The 20136-nt window shown below is 51.1% G+C and overlaps 1 protein-coding gene across 4 annotated transcripts in view; it reads right to left on the reverse strand.

The window, feature by feature from the left end:
- Positions 1 to 37: 37 nt before the first annotated feature.
- LOC149365236 (uncharacterized) overlaps positions 38 to 20136 on the reverse strand; it is a 110412-nt gene continuing 90313 nt past the window's right edge. For all 4 annotated transcript variants that reach the window (XM_089541202.1, XM_089541201.1, XM_089541194.1 and 1 more), the window contains one exon: positions 38 to 644. In XM_089541202.1, the coding sequence (XP_089397328.1) occupies positions 369 to 644 (276 nt within the window). In that variant the 3' untranslated portion in view covers positions 38 to 368. The remainder of the gene's footprint in view (positions 645 to 20136) is intronic.

The raw sequence follows: 20136 nt of genomic DNA on the forward strand, positions 1-20136 counted from the left end.
GGGGGACTTCAGGTGCTCGTTTAATTAACGACCCCAAGTACCCGGGCATGCGTCAGGCTGTTATAAACGCTGCCCACGACCGCCTCCTGCAGTTTTGTTTCTTTCTTGTTAGACCGGCCCAAACACAAACATGGGACGAGTGGGCACCGAGCCAACTGCTAACGTAGCTCGTTTCGTTTAATGAAGACTGAAGACCAGGCCTGTGTTTTCTGCTTAGGAGAGCTTGGAAATAAAAGTGGAGATTTTAGACGTCAGTGGCGCGAAGATAGCGTGGACAGGCGCAGTGATTAGTTATTTTTTCGCGTATAGCGAGAAACTTCCTCTTTCGTACGCCTCCTTTATCTTTTTTTTTGCTTTCATTTTAATGTCTATAAGGCCTTTTCTTCTGCCCAGCTAAACTGTCCCCTGCCAAGTCGAAGATCAGCTGGTTCTGCAGGTCTCACGTCCGAGGCATTCTGTCCGTTGCAGGAGGTCGCAGTAATTCGAAGCCGCAGCTGTATGCCTGAGCATCCACCTCGTATGGCTTGGCCCCCAGTGACGCCTGGTCCCAGCCGGTTTGGCACCAGCGTTCTTCTGGTCCGGTGCTCGGCTGCTTTCGGGCTGAATGCTTGAGAGAGAAAAAAACGGTTTTCTGGCCCCAGCACCTGCAGAACAAGAACAAGTTAGTCTTTGCAACTCCTGATCGACTACTGACTCGACGTGCACCTCCAATATGCGCAGCTACAGCATCGTACAACTGGCTTCTCTGATCTCCAAGCTAAGACGTCGCGTCTGCCGCGAGAGAAAATGTGACCAGTACGCGCCCTGCCCGTCATTCGTCAAGCACATGTCCAGCTGCTTCAAGCGTGTAAGTGATGCAGCGCCAAGAAACTGGCGCATGACACGCGTTGCGCGCAGACAACTACAAATAAAGCGAGACCAACAACGAGATGGGGTAGGCACAAGGTTAAGGAAGTGGTCATCTTCATTTTTTCGGCGAAAAGCGAGATTACTTGTGCCTCCTTTCTCTCTCATCTTCGCAGTTCTTTTTTCTTAGGTTAGACGCAGGGAGAGAGAGAGAGAGAATTTTATTTCACAATGAGCATGGAAAGGTGCACAAAATAGTTTCCTCTGCCACGTTGCCTGCAAAACGCAGAAGTGCCAGTCGCCATGAGCGGGGCCAGTGCGAAGAGTCGTGGCTCGCAGGAACTCGCATTCACAGATGGAGCTCGATCCCTACGCCCATCTCCTGCTAGGATGCCGGGAAAAGAAAATATAAAGATATAGAGAGACTGGTTCAACCCACGCTCGGCCGTCAAGAACGCGTACGCAATACGCAAGAAAAAATACGGTGCTGCGCGTTCTCGAAGGACAGTTCGAAAGCGGCAACACGAGCAAGCCCGAAAGTCTACGCAGCATCGGCCGGGCGTATGCCACGCCCAGTACCCGAGAAAATAAAAAAAAAAACTAGCGTGCAGGCGTCCAGCCAACCGACCGACCAGTCCGCTCGCATTTCTTAGCCAAGCGAAAAAAAAAAGCTAAAAATTCCGCAACCACCGCCTTCGCTCCCGCTGTGGCTTAACGAGTTGGCCGGCCGTAAAAAACAATCTTCACAGGGCGGCGGATGGCCGCTGGCATCACATCGTCTGCGGCGTTGCTGCCGTCATTTCTCGGAGTCGCCACGGGAGGGTGCCACTTGTGGGACGTCCCATTTGAGAAACGAGGCGGGCTCTCTCTGACCGCCACATGCACGGGTGAGGAGGAAGACAACGAGTCTTCTCGGTCAGGCGGCAACTAAAACAAAGACAGCGAGCGGAACGGTCTCGACGGTAATTGGCTTTGGCAGGTCCATCTCAGCGGCAAGCTGGTCGCATATTTCTTGCGGCTGCCCCGTCTTTCTTCGTCCAAGACGTGCTTGCGTTTTCCTCTCACCAGAAACGTTATCAGTCACGAGTTTCTTCGCTTCAGTGCCAGCAATGAGAAAAGCCAGCAGCACAAATTCTTCACTGTTAGTTGACTACCGCCGTCAGGGCAGCTGACGAGCGAAATGAAACACGTGGGCTAAACTCGAGAAACGCTGTTGCCCTGCCGCTCGCCACGGAATCCTCCGCATAACACTTTTCCTTGCAAAGTATTACCAGGCGAGCATCAAATATGCGGCGAATTTCAGCTCTAAATGTTCGCTTAACCCAGCCTTGACGAGGGAGGCGGTTCAAGCGCAGAGCGGCCAGTTTTCAAACGAGCGCTGCGCGGCGTGAGCGGTGGGAGAAGTCCGGAACAAGCACTGGTGCGTGCGAAACAGCTGGCGTTCTCTAACCGCACCGACGAAGTCCACACGTTCCTGTCTTCGCAAGTTCACGATTCTGGCGTTAGGCAACTATTACGCAGTGATACACGACGGAAGCCATCTGCGCCTCGAGGGGAGGGATGACAGAGGGTGCGAAATGAGGTTGCACGAGCCGAAGTGGAGGGGCCCCGCCTTCTCATGTGCTCAGAACCTCTGGTGTATCCTCCATTGAAATCCGGGTGCCGCGGGCATTTGCCTCCGTGCCGTGTGGAGTGGCCTTCTCTCGAACTTACCTCCTTCACCCCTCCGCCCGAACAATGACCAACTCACTTCCGGCGAGGGGACAGAACCATGCCTAGCCTCTGCTGCGTTGCCAAAAAAGTTGTGAAGGTATCTGAGTGAATTCCTGGAACCAGTGTGCACAAAGAGGGATATGTTATGGGAAAGCTGTCCCCCCCCCCCCCCCCCCCCCACCTTCCCAAAGGAGAATGCGGCCATGGGCGTCCCACCCCGGCCTCCTTACTGTACACCCCTGTACAGCTTTCTGTGGTTCTGCAGCCAAGGCTACGGCAGGGAAGAGAAGAACACGGGCCAAATTTCCGCTCCCAAGAATGGCCAGGCAGCCACGATCAAAGACTTTTCACTGTGTCTCTGGACATTTCCCCGAGAAAACACATTTGCAACAGCAGTTTTCAGTGTCACCGAAAAATTTCCCACATTTTCAATGGGCTAAAGATAAATTTCCCTTTTTCCCTTTGTAGCTTGCTTTTCCCATGATATGGGAAATTTCCCACGAATCGGCAGCACTGCTCGGGTGTCAACAACAAGACAAGCACATAGAAGAGGAAATATATAAACTATTCCCGCGTACAAGGAATGGACCACAGACTTCAGTCTGCAAGAACTGTACCTGCCGACCCCCACAGCACTAGAGTTGCCGCCTGTAATGAAAACAGTACACACCACTTCGGGTGTTCGTAAAACCCAACCGACTTCCAAAGGAATAGGGACGAGACAAGACGGCCATACTGAGCGCTCACTTAAACAGCCGCTCCTTTTTCTGTTGCGCGCCGCGTCACGCTTCCTTTTTTTTTTCCCGCCCCTTCCGCCTCCACACGGGGCCACACATCATCGCGTCGTTAGCACCCGTGCTACCCCGCCAGCGGAGAATAAAACTTGCACGAGTAGACGCCGACGCTCGCTCACTTGGCGGCAACGCCTCGGTCTATTCCGGTGCAGAGGCCGCAAACCTCTGCCTCGCCGAGAAAGTATGCAGCATCAGGGACGGCATGCTGACGTCCACAGGAGTGGCTGGACGCGACATATTAGAGGAGCAGGCACACATATGGATGCGTGTGGCTGCTGCTTCTCTAAATTACAGCAGGCGCCGCTCTTAGCTCACTGGCAAGAGCTGCGTGGTTTTATCACGCACGAGTCTGTGCAGGAGCGTGAACCTTTTGGGAATTTTTGACCTGGCTGCGTCCACGCCGTCACGAAAGCTGTGCGAGCGGACGACTCTCACCAGTAGCGAAAGACAGCTGGTGCGTCTCCTGTCCCACACACTTCAACGGGCAAAGCACGCTGCCAGTAGTATATGTTGCGCGGCAGGGACACTGCGCAAGAAGCTCTTGGCGGACGCCAACGTGGCTTGCGTCGGGCAGAGCTGCACGTGTCTTCTAGAGCGAAAGCTCTACTTCACTACCTAAGCTGCAAAAGCCTCTTCATCACTGCAGCCTGACCTTCAATTGACCTTGTGAGCCCAAATAAATAAATTAGCTATTGCCGTGACTGGGTTTTGAACCAGCGGCAGCGCGAACAGATCAGCTTCTCTGGCCGCTGCACGGGAGCGCTGTAGTGTGGCCGCATGTTTTTTTTTTTGTTTTTTAAGGCGGAAGCCTTTAATGCCTCATCATTGAAAGCAGAAGCTGTCGACAGAAATGTCACGCTTTTCAATAGGTCGAAATGGTCGTGGCGTTACAGTGCGCGAATTTCAAACGGGGCCACTTGTACTTTGGATAGTAACCATGCAACCAATTAAAGGGATGGTATAGTGATGTCCCAAGTAAGTGTGACTGAGTAGTATATAAGTGAATTGCGCAACTTAGACAGGGCACAGAAAGAAACACATACAGATATTCACGAGCGCAACTACCAACTGTTTAATGGGGTGAAACAACAACAGCACATATACAGAGAAGCAGAGCATGCGTAAAGGTAGAGCAGGCACACACATCACAAAGACCACAGTTTTATACAAGCGAATCAAGATATGAAACTTCAGCATCATAGATCTGCAACGAAACATCACTTACGCAGCAATCAGATAGTTTTTTAACACGGAAGGCCTCTAAGACAAGCCGGGCTTTTACATTGGTACTCCTGCCTAGAATCTCAGCCATCTCAAATCTTGCCCTACACGTGCAGGAAGAAATGTGTCTTACAAGGCTTGCTAAGAGTGCAAGACGCTGTCGCGTTCCACTCTTAGAGGCGAAGCTTGACATCTTAACCACACATCAGTGCCACTAGCAGCAACAGCGCGCTTAAGGCTTTCACCTCACCGCACTTTAGGTCAACAAACAACCCGCTGAATTTTTTTTATAGCGTGGTATTGATTTCACTGAAAATATATGTCATCTTTACATGAACTACACAAAGGTTTTAGGAAACGCCGCGAAAGACATAGCAAAACGACAGAGCAACAAAGCACTAGACGGGATGTAAGGCTGAGCACATCATTAAGAGAGAGTGTTACTCCGGTTCGAAGTCGGTCTGTTCATACACTTCCCTCTGCTGAACAATCATTTGACAGAAATGAGATTTCGCCGAAACAACCGATACACAGTGCCGGTTCATCACCCTAGTTTCCCATAAGCTGTATGGCACAATCAGAAAAAAAAGACTGCGCTAAGGTGAGGTATCGAATGTTTTGAGAAGTCAAATATTTTCGCTTTTTCAGTGTCCGTCGCAAGACATTCCAGGACAGAATTGCCTCCTTATAATTGATGAAGCAGTGTTAAATTGTTTCAGGAACATAACACAGGCACCACTTCACAGACGAGCCGAAAACGGCCTTTCTCAAGCCAGGTCTTCACGGGCAATGTTTCCGTATGTAACTTGTAGAAGAAAGCTTTAGTGCAAGGTGAAGGTAACATTTTCGCACCCGCGTAAGGACACCGTGTCCTGGTAATCCAAAGTACTTCGAGCGGTAAATAGGAGGGAAAAGCATCGAAATCAAATCTTCGTACAAGCGTTTTAGCGACACTGAAAACAAGACCTCTGCTGAAAAACGGACTGCCAGAGAACACACAGCAGAATATACCTCATGCACAAACCCCCAACACAAGGAAGGTCAGTGAGGGACAAAATCAGTGCGAGCAAAGCATTTGTCTGCAAAAGCGCTCAAAATATTGGGTGGGAAGTGTCGCGGAAAAACATAACGCTGCTAACTGTCTGCCGCACACAAAGGTGGGCCAAACCTCCCGCGCTGACAGGTCGGAAAAGCCAATCACGTCGCTTGGGTTCCTTGGAGAAGCCCCAAACAAAAGCTGCAAAAACTCCACGAAAGCGACGGATAGAAATCCTGGCGCAATGAATAATCTGCAAAACATAATATATTTTTGTTGCTAGAAACAAGTTACAGGCGGTAACCTTGCCGAATATTGATAGAATATGTAGGACAAACGTCTGAGTGTATTAATGATGGAACAGTGCAGAACGAAGGGACAAGACAAGAGCCAGGCACTGACTTACAACTCAGTTTATTTAGAAAAAACACGACTTCTTATGCCATCTGCACAGCTCATGCGTCACACCTATATCGCTCATGCGCTCTAAAATGACAGAAGAAGTTTTGTAATTATAGAGGTGCATTAGCCTCTCCATCGAAGCTGCCTGGATGATTTCGCGGGCCAACTGCTCTTTGTGTCTCACAAGTATATTCTCTGCATCTCCTGAGCTCAGGCGCGCAGGTTCTTGAAGGGCAGCCTCTGCAATGGATCCCTACATTTCCCCAGGCTTGCTTAAAATTTATTTTGGGCTCCAATCGTCTTTCGTCCATGCATCTGCCAGTCTGCCCTTTGTATTCTTTGTATTTTATTATTCAACTGATTCTGTCAATTTATTTTGTGCTTAGTTTACACAATTGTATAGTTTGACTACTTAGTGCTGGCTTCAATCCTGCTCTTTTTAATTTCCTCTGTAATCGACAGATTGCCTCTGTTCATGAGCAAGTATGCTTTATTTTCATTCCTATGTGTGTGCTGTTTGTGCTGCAAGTTTTGTAGGGACATTGGCCCAGTCAGGCGTTCATTGCTATCGCCTTTTGCCTCTGCCCCTTGGCACTACTTCTGTACTGTCTTAAGCACAATAAACAAACAAACAAGTCACTGGCAACGAATACACCAGGCCTTCGGTGCATTCCGCAAAGGGGTTTCTGTGCCTTATCATGCACCCTTGTTCTGTTTCTTCTTCGTCGGATTAACACACACGTCTGCAAAGGATTTTCAGTTTTTTTTTTTTTTTTTGCGGCCGTAAAGAATGCATTTACGCCACCTTTTCGACCAGTTCTTTATATTGTGAGTATAAGGTATTGCCAGTGCCTCCCTCCCTTTCCTCTGGCACAACTTATTGCTCAAGCCTAACCCAGCTCCACTACTCGGGTGCTCAGCACTGATTCACGTCACTTCCTCTGCAGGGGCCCAGTCCGCGTTCGACTCGGCGACAGGTGGCAGCTGCCCGTCTGCAGAAGGCTGAGATGCAACAAGCACGTCTGCAGCACGCGCGGCACTAGAGACGGCGTCTCTCGACCTGAGAGGCCGCCAGTCGCCCTTCAGTGCTTCAGTTGCGTCCATGAAGTGCTCCCCCCTGCCGTCACTTTGGGACGTTAAACCCCCATAAACCATGAAGTGCTCCTGTGAGACTCCATCAAGGGGGCCACCCAGCAGATGCCCGCAAAGGAAACGACCCACACTTCAGTAGAGTGGCCAAAACGCCGGCAGTCATCACGGCAAGGAATACCGAATTGACGACGGATATGACGTACTTTATGGCACCGTAGACACAACGGAGGCCTTCCGGCAGAGTTAAAACGAGACACTGAATTCTACAGACAGCCAAAAGATGGGTAACACCACTGACTGCGACACCATCAGCTAGCGTTACCACAACATCCCGATTCAACGCCCGAATCTGCTCCATTTCCGTTATACCTCCTACCATAATTGATGCCTCTGCGCCGCAAGAACGCAGGGCGTCCCAAATGTAGTGCACAACATCCTCCAGGCGCTCTGGAAGTTTCGTCATGTCTACCTTCGGTCATTTACGATGCACCGAAGGCTTCTGACTTGTAGTTCTCCTGTGTTAACTAGTTTTGCCGACTTGCAGGCAACCACCTGCACATGAATATCCCTCAAGTCGATGCGTCTCGAAAGTCCTGAGCCCGGCAGGGAGGACCTGCAAGGAGACGGGGAAGGAGTGCACGACCCGTGTTCGAGTCTCAGCGCTGTGCCTCCACGTAGTCATCTGCGCACAAGTCAGGAGAAGGAAGGAAACGCGCTTTCAGGTGCACGACGTCGGTGTCCAACAGCGAAAACCTTCTTCCGTGCATTATTTCCTGCTCAGCAATGCTAAACCCCATGAGAACGGCCACACCGAATACACGACGACATACAGTTCAGAATAACGGCCCGAGGGGCGAGTTGGTGCATGTGGTGTCCCTTTCTTGCTAGTGTCGTTGTTCGCCGCCGTTCTTTTTCATCTTTACACGTAAAGTTCCGACTGCCAACTAGATTTTTTATTGAAAACGCCCATAAGCGCTTCTTTTTTCATGATGACTTCAAAACTCCTTTGATTGACAGCCGTTCATCTGTTCAACTGCTTTCGCGGCTTTGTTGATGCCGCTGCCTTGAAAGAGGAGAAGCTGCAGATCCAACACGAAGGCTAGCATTACTTTGAAACCTAAGCACAACCACTGATGACATTGGACTGAAAACTATGTGGCTGTTAGTTTTATGGACAGATTTGGTGGATTAGGTTTACTTTTCCCACCCATTTTTTTTTTTTTTTGTAGGGCAAAAGCGTATTTAGTCTCCATCCTATTCATTTGACGAAGCTTCCCCTCAGCACACTGTATAGACAGAGCCGTTTTAATAAATACACCAACGACATGTCCACGCGATCTACTTTAAGGCAACGAAACTAAGGTTGCTGCCATCCTGGAGTTCCGCTGAAGCGCCCGAACTAACCGACGAGCTACCGTGAACAGCGGCAAAGACTACTGTCGCGCAGTTTGAAAGCATTGCGCAGTTCACGACGGGGTCACCTACTGGCACTCCCATTTGCTCGCCTCCGCAAGGCGACGATACTTCGTTAGAGAGGCGACAAGGGCAGGCCAGGTAAGCAGAAAGGCGCGCACCTTCTCGACTGCCACCAGATAGCATCTAACGCGCCTGGGCCACGCCTCGGCTCGACGCGAGCGATAATGGTGCCATCTGGCGGGGAGGAGAGCGCCAACTTTCTCGCCTCCCTTTTAATTGCTGGCCGGAGAGGCATCGGCGAAAGGGAATGGCGAACGTATCCGTCCACACAGAGGGTTCGGTCAAGGAAAGGGACTGTGCAGAGTGGAGCGGAAGTACGTCGCTAATTTCGGAGCAACGTGCGCTCAAGTAATGCCAAGAAAAAGAGATGATGAGGAGAATACGGCGTCGCCTTTCAGAGCCCTTATATCGCGCCGGTTGTAAACCATACCTACGTAAGGAAATCCGACTCTGCGATTCGTCCCTTTCAAGCTGCTCGCAGTGTTCTGGTGAACTGTTCAACTCTGCTGAATACATGTTGACGGAAAAGAAAGGAAACTCACGGGTGATACAAAGGGTTTAAAATACTGGCTCTCTAGGGCGAAATCAGCGGAAGCACTCATATACACCCAGTTTTAAAGATTTCTCCAGACGCCGCGGCACCCACTACGGCACGCCCGTCGATAGCTCGTTGCTGTTAAAGCGCCGCGATTGCTAACCACGCAGTGACGAGCTTCTCAGACCGCGTGATTCCAAATTGAACCATCCTCGTCACCATTACCATGGAACTGAAACTTACATGCGCCGCCCATGCACCAATATTGCGATCAATTTGCTTAGAAGGAAGAAAAAAATTCAGACTAATTTAAAGATTTTCTAAAGCACTGTTTTCTATTTCTAACCTCTTTTTGTGTAAACATAACTGAACATGAAATGATGGCCGCCGCCTCCGCCTGCTCGCCTTCAAAGATGGTGTCATCCAATAAATCAGAACTTGCGTAAATTCCGTACCCTATGTGGCAACATTTCGTAGCCGCAAATAACCATACCGGCAACAGATTAAACACCAGTCTGAAGAAAACGTCGCCAAGAAACGCTTATTTGCCCCCAGATTCAAATTCAGAAGCAGCGCTCTGTGGACATGTAGCGGTTTTGTTAAATAGGCATTGAAAAACATCACACGGTCTCTATAAGGAAATACCTGAACGCCCGCACGCACGCACGCACGAACACACGCGCACACACAGTATGCGCACTGCGTAGTGTGCTCGCTGTTTTTGGCATGCACATGTCTATGTGATGATGTGTCTTTTAAAGATCAGTTGATGGTTTGGTTTGGTTTATGGGGTTTAACGTCCCAAAGCAACTAAGGCTATGAGAGACGCCGTAGTGGAGGGCTCCGGGAATTTCGACCACCTGGGGTTCTTTACCGTGCACTGACATCGCACAGTACACGGGCCTCTAGAATTTCCCCTCCAAAGAAATTCAACCGCCGCGGCCGGGATCGAACCCGCGTCTTTCGGGTCAGCAGCCGAGCACCATAACCACTGAGCCACCGCGGCTGCTAAAAGATCAGTTGATGTAGACTTATGATTGTAAGGGATCGGTAGTGTAAGCGGGGTCATCGGAACGCGGCTGGGGGCGCTCAAAGCGAAGCGTCTCCTTTCTTGGAACGCGGCCGCTCGCGAACGCGCCGGCAAGTACGGGTGTCCCCCCACCCCGCGGAACCGATTCGCGCACGTGCTGGCACGAATGTATATTTGTGTTTGTTTTTATGCTTATTTAGTGGTAGAGAGGGTGGTTTTACCTTGTTGAAGCCGGAGGGCTGGCCATGCCCTTGAAGAACCAATCATGTTGAGAGCACAACATAATTGGAAGCTACGAAATGTGGGCCGGGCCTTTAGGGCTTTAAAACCGGGCCCCGGAGCTGGAAGCGAGGTTCTGCGCTAAGGTCAGGTGCTATGCATCTTCAGCTACGCCGAGTAGGGGCCTCCCCTAGTGTTAGCCAGTTCCACCTTTTTGTTGATGTGTGCCTTTTTGCTGTTTAATTTGTCTCTAGTGCCTTAACTTGTATCTATTGTAAATTGCTGTACATAAACTGTACATAAGTATTCGCCTTACCCCTGCGTCTCAACTCATCACGAGAGCGTCTCTGACGGGGCACCCCTGGTGCAGAGATCAAGCTTCAGTCTTCGAGTTGAACCAACCGTCTCTGGCGGGGCACCTCTGGTGCAAGGAAAGAGAACCTCTGAATTTTACTATGATGTCTCCAGAGGAAGTCACTCGCACTCTCTTCTGAGTTGTCTGAGCCCCCTTGCAGACGACCGCAAATAGTTTGCCGACGCATTTGTGGTGTTCCGAGCACTTCCGCTCCATTACGGCGCGCACACCGGCGATGCTGCCTGCAGAACGGTAGCTGCTGCTGAGCTTCCCCGGAGCAGCGCTGGCGAGCGCGGAGGGAGGGCGTTGTGAGGCGTGGCTGTCGGACATCGTGGCGCACACGCACCAGGAGCCGAAGACTTGAGGGGCGAGTCGCGCGGCGAGCATCTGAAGCAGCCGCCGCGTCCCGGGACTGGGTGTCTCAGCATTTGTCGGCGGCCAAGCCAACGGTATGGTCCCACAGCGGTGCTGCCCAGGGGCGTACAAGAGCTCGTCTCATTAATTACGATGCGCGTAATACTGCCGTTCGGGGTATGGCCAGTAAAGAAGGGTCTGCCAGCTAGTGGGGCTCCTGTAACATCCTCGGAAGTCCGAGGGCGACAGTTCCTCTCACCTTCCAATGACCTGGAACGCAACGAGCCCGGCCGCAGCATTGCCCACAGAAAAACTTTTGGACTGTGAACTTTTGACGAAACGTGTGCATAATGCGGCTGTTTTACAGCGACAGCTATATATTGGACGTTCCGCAAAATCACGTCGGCGCCGTCCGCGCTCTTCTGCTTTCCCTTCTCTCCAGCCCTTTTTCCTCTGTCCTCGCTGCTCCGGTTTCATCGCGGATGGCCACTTTATATGGATGGATGACAGTGACTGTGCGTGACGCACGCTTACTCTAACCCCCAACACGCCTTCCGAGAGTTTCAAAACGCCCGACTGGCATCTGGATTCCGACCCACCTAAACTGCAGCTAAAATTCGCTTTTAAGGCTAGTTCACATGCAAGCGACTGAGCGAACTGAGCGATTGAGCGGCGCGTCGCGGCGAAAAATTCCCGCTCTGGCCGCTCGAGTCGCCGCGACGGATAGAAATCGCGACTTCTTTCATTTGCATGTGAAACAGGCTTTATACCCTTAAGGTGGACGTTCAGCGAAGCTTGACGTGATTGCGTTAAGGCGCCCATTCTGCAGCAAATTGGGCGTCGTCGTCGGCGTCGTGAGCGAGAAATGCATTTTTCGCTCACAACGGATAAGCAACCTAGGGCAGCCACATAGGTCACGTGACCCAGTGGCGTCATCGCAAACTGCCCCCAGTGGCAGGTGACAGCTAAATTAACGACTGGTCGCGAAAGGCTGCTCGGGAAAGAGAAACCTGGGTCGCCCGAGCCCCACCGGTGGCAGCACCTGCCATCGCAGGGCAGTGGCGCATTGCTTAACCGTAGCGCCACTGCACAAAGAGGGGTATATATGAGGACCCCCAGGGATCTATGAGAGTAAAGTCCAGAACGACGCATATGTCGTTAACGCTATCGAGTCATACCCTTAGGCGGAGCTTCCCTGAATCTGCATTTTTTTCTATTCGGGACTAGAGCACGTATCCGACATGTATACAACATTTGCGATAGCACCGCTCCGACCAGTTACGAACATATCTAATCGTTTACTTTCCAAGACACGCGTCCCAAAATTCGGCCATATTTGAAAATTATTTTCTTTAAAGTTTTACGATAGAGCAACATTAACAGGCGATTTTGACAAACTTTGTTTCGTTGCTTTCCGCTAACTGCATTTTTCAGCTAAGTTTGCCAGTGCTGCGACTCTAGCTTCCAGTTTCGCTAGTTTCCAAGACGGAATCTACCGTTACAGCTGAACTTCCGATTCCTGAGCCGTTGTGCGCCGACTGCCCCTGCACTGCTGCACCAGTCAAAGCCCCTCAGCGGCACCTGGTGGCATGTGCCTCACAGAGGACGAGGAAGAAAACCGATCGATCAGTGGGGCGCGAGATTTTTGCCGCCGTCTTTAAAGCCACTGGCAAGATTGATGCCATGGAGAAATGGGAGAGAGAGAGTGGTTCAGTAGCGCAAACTGCTGGGCTAGTTGGTTCATATTGCACAGAAAGGGAACCAGCGAAAACAGACGCAAGACAAGAACAAAGAAGGCGCACACCACAACGCTGGACTTACAACTGATTTATTGCGATGAAGAATTGCTCATTTTAAAGGAATTTCCTGCCTGCGCACACACCCTACAGACAATACACTTCGCGCACCACATGGTGACATGGCTACTATGAAGATAAAAACTTGCACTCCTTTTCGGTGATAATCACAGACGGCTCACTGACGCATTTCTGCTTATTCTTTCTTATCATGAATGCCTCCAAAAGCTCACGCTCACGTTTAGATTTCCCGCGCCCGATAATGCTGGCAGTGTGAAAATTAGGGGAGCATTTGCAGACCTTGACATGCAAGGCTAGATTGCTGCCTGTGCCAGTGCCCAAAGTTGTGCGATGTTGCCTCAGGCGCTCATTCAAGCATGCTCCGGTTTGGCCTATGTAGATTTTCCCGCATGACAATGGGATTGAATACACCACGCCCACTGCGCATATGGTGAACATAGTCTGATGTTTCGTCTTGCAAACACCAGTTCTGCGCAGGTCTGCAGAGGTTTTGAAGGAACCAAGTTGCGCTATAAAAAAGACAGCCACAGGAAAAAGCCAAGGAGACAGACAGAGCGCACAAACCGGACAGTTTGCAAGGAGCACAAAATGCCATAGTGACACCAAACTTCTGAGCCACTTTTTTCAGACATGTGAAGTCTTGTAGGAGTAAGGCATGACTTCCAACTTTCTTGTTTGCACTTCTACTGGCCTGGCAGCCTTTGAAGATAACTTCAGTTTTTTCCCCGAGGATTGCCGGCGGTGGCGGAATCCTTGGAATCCTGGGAATCTTTAATGTGCACTGACATCGCATGGATGGATGGAAACAACTTTATTACACACAAAAAAAAAAAGAATCTTCCAGGGTGGTCCCCTACTGGTCCAGGAGTCAACGGGCTTGTGCTTCACGTAAAGCCCGATCCACCAGCCATTTCTGGCCGGCGGGCTGAGCGGTCCGTAAAGCAACCTCCCAGGAAGAATGAGTGGGATTGGGGATGGGGGTTACTAACCGTCCGTGGAAGACGTAGGGCGGAGGTGACAGCCGTGCGTATTAGGATGTCTGCCTGTTGTGTTTGCCGCTGAGTGAGTATGTGGTATGGGAGGTGGTATGTAATGAGGCTAATGATTAGTGCATTTGTCATATTGAGGGTCTCGCGTTCAGACAGCCCATGATTGCGTGCTGCCACCCGCCTGATTAGTGCAGCGACCTGTTTGGTCTGTCTTTGCAAGAGCTGGAGGGAGGCGGTTGCATCCAGTGTGTTGTTAATGAGAAGGCCGAGAATCTTCACCTGAAGCACAATGGGCACTTGATTCCCGTACATGTGCAGTTCAATCTGGGGTTCATTGGGGAGGGGCTTCAGCTGCAGGAGTTCCGATTTATTTGGAGAGCAACGGAGGCCTGTGTTTGCTAAATGAGTGGTGGTCGCAGGGCAGAACTCCACCTTGGGGATATTGCCTCCCAGCCTTTACCCCTGCCTAACCGGGGTACCCCACAAGGGGCGGTTCTATCACCTTTACTTTTTAACATTGCCCTAGCGCCACTGGCAAAAGCCCTCGCTGCTATCAAAGGGCTCTACACAGCCATATACGTAGATGACATAACACTCTGGACAACGGTGGTGGTGGTGAAAATATTTATTAAGAATGAACAGGAGGTATGTTTGGATCAGCCCGTAAGGGACCGGTCCTTACAAACACTAGGTGGAGGTCCCTAGTATGGGACCCCAGTGGCGGTTGCCGCCGCCCGGGCGCGCCCGACTAAGGCTTGTTGGGCCTGTAAGTCGTGGCAGCCGAGCAGGGTCGCCTCCCAGTCCTCCCGGCTTGGGTTGGGGATGGGGGGAATAGCGGGGTTGGAGGGGCAGGCCCACACTATGTGATAGGTGTCAGAAGACAGTGCACTACAGTGTGGGCAGCTGCCGCTAAAGCAGCGGTCAAAATGTTTTAGCGCTGCCGGGCACAGCAATGTATTGGTGAGAAGGCGGAGAAGGAGCCGCTCATCCGCCTTCTTCAGGCCTTTACATGGGCTAGGGTAAAGGCGATGACAATTTTGATAGTATGTTGTAGTATCTTTGAACGTATAGACCGGATTAAAATCGGGTTCCTGATCGGATAGGGAGGAGAAAACAGCCCGGTGAGAGAGCGCGCGGGCGGCTGCGTCTGCTGCCTCGTTTCCTGCCAATCCCTGATGAGCAGGGGCCCATATAAGGTAACGGTGAGCGGGGTCCGTATCCCGTATGCAATTTTGGTAGATTCGATAGGCTAGGAAGGGAGTGCAGCCTTGTTCGACGTTCCGACAGGCCCCTCGCGAGTCGGTGATTATGTATTTTGAATTGGAATGTGAGGCCGCGAGAGCAATCGCGACCTCTTCTGCTTGTGTTGCACTGCGGGCTCTGAAAGTTAGGCCGTTAACTGTGTTGCTGTTGTGAACTACCGCGGCCGTGTACCATCCCCCGTGGTGAGGGCCGGAGGCGTCCACATAGTATACACCTGTTTTGTTGCCATAATGTCGGGCTAGCGCTTCCGCTCGTGCCAGGCGCCGACCATTATGGTCTTCGTGTGACATGTTTGCTGGAACAGGCCGCACGTGGAGGGCCCGTCTCCACAGTTCTGGGATGCGAAACCTGTCTTCCATTGGAGGGGTGTGTTGGATATGGAGTCGAGCAAGAAGGCGGCGACCCGACTCCGTTAGCGACAAGCGCGTGTACTGGTTTGTAAGGTGCGCCTCCCGGAGCTCCCTGAAAGTATTCACCACTCCTAGAGCCATAAGCCGGCTGTTTGAAGTAGTGATGGGGAGGTCAAGGGCACGCTTAATAATTTTGCGAAGGATGGCCTCAAGCGCATCCTCCTCTTGTTTCCGTAGGTGGAGATAAGGAGGATCCCTTGGAACAGCCCAGGATATCCTGCAATCTGCCATAGACATTCCATTGCACACCGGCGCCTTTTGCGTTTCGCCTCCATGGAAACGCTGCCGCCTTGGCCGGATTAGAACCCGGGAACTCCGGATCAGTAGCCGAGTGCCCTAACCACTGAGCCAACGCGGCGGTTAATACTCATTGGTTAGTTTTCTAGGCCTTACGACATTTCGATGGAGGCGAAACGCAAAAGGCGCCCATGTGCTGTGGTGGTAGTGGAGACAAACATTTATCACACATTAAAGATTTACAGAGAGGTGATTGGGGTAGGACCCCATTGGCCATTTCCCCTCACAATACTAGGTGGAGCCCCTATTCCGGGCCCCATTGGCAAGCAACGCCGCACGCGTCCGCTGAACCAAGCGTTTGCTGTGCGATCATCATGTGCACGTTGAAAATTCCTGTCCTCCGGCCGCGGTGCGGCAGACTGCCTCCCCGGACGCCTGCGTGCGGACCCGGAGGTGGCTGCCGCGCCTTATTCGGCGGAAATAAATGTTCTTCCTCCTCCTCCTCCTCCCACGCGGTCGAAACACTTGGTTTCATGGCCGATTAAAGGGCCACTGACCAGGGTTCGGACATTTTTGAAAAACAAGCCCACTGCATAGATGAGGCATCGAAGATAACCTGTGCAAAATACTAGAGCCATGCGCGCCCCGAAAAGCTGCGAAAATTCAAATCAAAGCCCGCTCGTTCTTTCCTTCAACAAAAACGGCCCCGCCCCACTACTCTGAACCCCGCTGACGTCATGGGGGGTTACTTTCTCTAAAGGCACTCCATTGGTGCATCGTTCTGACTGACGGGAGAAGGTTGGGCGTAGCCTTGGCGTCGCGTCGTCTGCACAACGCTTTCAGCAGCGCCTTCTGTTCTGGCACATGCCTACAAACCCGCATGAACAACAACAACAAAAAAAAAAACTGCGGAGGGAGCGTACGGCGACTGCCTTGAACCCTAGCCATAAAAAGTAAAAAATAGTAAAACTGAGTGAGTTGGTTCGCCCCCCCCCCCCCCCCCCCCCCCCCCGCCGTGATCACGTCACGAGAAGCTCTGCGTGCGCGCTCCCTTCTCAGTTTTTTTTTTTCCTTCTATGCAAGCCCCCCAAAACAAGGTTTTAATTACTAGTGCAGCAGAGCCTTTCCCTAGCTCGCCCACTTGACCGCTCCGCACACACACAGCTTATCTTTCGTGCATCTTGCGCACGCCTCGACTCCAATGAATGACATGGGCTTTGGAGCGGAGAAAAGACACAAACACACAGAACACAAACACGCATGGAGAAAAGCAAACGGGCGGTTGCCGGGTCCGCGCTTCACCGTGTGTTTCGAACACAACCGACTTCCGCCCCTCCGCTCGTGAAACGGTAGGGAGGCCTAAAAAAAATGAAAAGGTGGCTCGCTAACTGGGAATGACAAACAGATGTATGAAAGGATGCGCTCGCTAACAAGTCTCGGTGGTCGAGCCGATCGCGCCTCTCGATCGTTCAGTGTGCGGAGAAAATGCAAAAACCAAGAAAAGAATTCTATTGAAGGCGGGACCATGACGTAGCAATGTGACGCACTCCACAGACACCACGCCTCCGGCTTACATCGGAGAAGGAAGGGGTGATTTTGCCTTGCCGAGCCTACTCGACGAGGAGCGGGAGAGAAAAAAAATACCGACGATTACGTTACTTCCTAATGCGAAATTTGAGCGCAGCAAAAAGCTGTTTCACCTTTTCGATAGATTGAGGCAAAGAAATCGAGCAACACATGTATGCGCTATCACAGAGTTTTTTTTTTATTTTTCACACGTATTCCTTTAACAAAGATTCCACTAACAGTTCTTGACAGTCATGAAGGAAGCTTTGTGGTCGGAGAAATAGACTGATATATGTTCGACTTGGTACACCAATGCTTGATTCTCAAAGACGAGATCTATACAAGTACCTCGCGAGGTTGTCACAGCCGTGGGACGCGTTACGAGCGAGAGGAACGGGATGTTCTCCCGCATAAGTGTTAGGAAATTGCTGTTTGTCTTTATGTCAACATTAAAGTCCCCCACTACTAACATCGGTGTGGATCGATGGACGGTTAATGCGAGTTGCAGGAAGTGCACGACGTCTTTCGTGAGTGCGGTAGGGGCGAAGTAGGCAGCTACTACCAGCAAGCCGTTGGGCAACTTTGCGGCGCACAGTTCGCCAAGTTCATGTGACGTGCCAAACATTTCGACTGGTATTGCAGAGAGACCTGTGCGCAAGTAGATAGCGACTCCCGCCGCTGTGTTGTGGTCTCTGCGAGCACCACAGCAGTATAGGAAATCTATGATTTCGAGAGGCTCTTCGGGATCCATCCAGGTTTCAGCAAAGCAAAGTACAGAGGAATGGCGCAGAATGTGATCGTGGTGTGCGTCCTTGGCATGTGCGGCAAGGGAGCGTACGTTAAGAATGTGGTTGTGAATGATGAATCAAGTGCTGCCAGCGAATGACGCGTCCATCGGCTGTCTGCGTGTGTTATTGATGTGTGGTTAACATATTAAGCTTCGCCTGTAAGAGTGGAACGCGACAGCGTCTTGCAACGCTGCCAGGGAGTCCACAGAACGCCATCGCCAATTCTGCTGTACGCCTTGCTGGACGGTAAATTTATGTTTTGAGGAAAGGAAATGTATCTCTCTCGCATATCTGGGTGGACACCTGCACCTCGCCGTAAGGGGAAGGGGGAAGATGGGAGTGAACGAAGACGCCGTATTAGCTAGACGCGCCTTTGTTCATTCCAAACCATTCAGCTGGCATTACGGAGTGGCTAGCGTGCTCGTATCGCACTCCGGAGACCCTGGTTCGATTCCCCAACTCGACCAATTTCGTTCTCGGTTTTATAGATTTATGCGGTCTAACTAGAAAGGTTAATTAGGCTATTTCATATTTACATTATTGCATTTCTATCCATCGTGTTCTGTCATTAACCTGTCAATTGTTGGAACTGTCTAGGATGTTCGACACAACGTATATGAAACGAGCAACGTCTTACTGAGTGGGGAAGTGCGTGGTGGTGGAGGGAACGAGGCTTCGTACTTATCTGTTTTTTTTTTTCAGCAGCGTCTCCTTCCGCGGACGCTGTTGTCGCTGCGGCGCGCGTCTTTCTTTTCTTTTCTTCTGACCTCTTCATTCTCCTCTATATTAATTAGGCTAATTGATTAATTAAGCAATTAACTAAACTCAGTCCAACTTAGTTGCAGCATCACTATACGATCCCTTTGATTGGTTGCATGGTTACTAGCCAAAGTACAATTGGCCCCATTTGAAATTCGCGCACTGTGACGTCACGAGCATTTCGACCAATTGAAAAGCATGACATTGGGGGCGGAGCTGGTTACGAGGCCGACGCCGACGCCGACGCCGACGCGAAACCCAGGAACGGACGCCAAAGAGCTGCGCTCTAAAATATCGAGGGAACGGAATGAGAGGAGGCTCGCTCCAAGAGCGGTAGAGAGTGTTTGCGACCCGAGGGTGGTCAGTTGCCCTTTAAGGCGAAAGCCTTTAATGCCTCATCGTTGTCGACAGAAGGCTGTCAGCAGAAGCTTGTCAGCAGAGGTGTCACGCTTTTGACAGGTGTCCACCGGAATATGTGAGACAGTTACTGCGTAATTTCCTTGCCTCAAATACAATTTTCATTTTCTTCATTACGGCCAGTCTTTCTCTTTTTTCTTTCATTCCCACTCCCTCCCTTCCTGTATGGTGCAGTTCAGGTGTCCACCGAGGTGAGAGAGAATTACTGCGCCATTTCCTTTCCTCAAAAAGCATTGCGTTCAAAGGGCAAGGCAGCGCGCCGAACGGGTGGTGGCGTTCCGTGGACTCCCTGGCAGCGCTACAACACGCTGTCGCGTTCCACTCCTAAAGGCGAAGCTTAAGAGTCATTAATTAGCAGTTAATTAGTATTAGTCAATAATCAGTAATTAGCCATTATTAGTGATTCGTCATTATTTAGTACTTAGTACTTAATTAGGTGTGACGTCATTCAGTGGTGACCACCAGTGCCACAGAGGCAGTGAGAGTGGTGCGGAAAACGCTTTCGCCTCTTCGCACTTTAGACAGTCAAAGTGCCCCCTGAATTTTTTTAGACCACTGGAATTCAACGCTTCCTTGGCAGGTGTGATGAAATGCGCGCATGCACTGCATCGAGGATGAGGTCGAAGAAGCTGAGAAGCGCGTGCATGCCAACGTTGCAGATTCGCCTCCATTCCCCATGAAGCACGGCAAGTCCCACGAGCTAACGACGACTACCACTTCGTACGAGACGGCACCGGTAACGTGCCCCGACGAAAGCAAGAAAGCCAAGAAACCCGAGACGGAGCCCACCGGTCTGGTCGGTGAGCGCAGTGTCGTT

This window comes from Amblyomma mixtum, chromosome 1, assembly GCF_055824585.1.
Source record: "Amblyomma mixtum isolate Tamu chromosome 1, ASM5582458v1, whole genome shotgun sequence".
Taxonomy (NCBI): Eukaryota; Metazoa; Arthropoda; class Arachnida; order Ixodida; family Ixodidae; genus Amblyomma; species Amblyomma mixtum.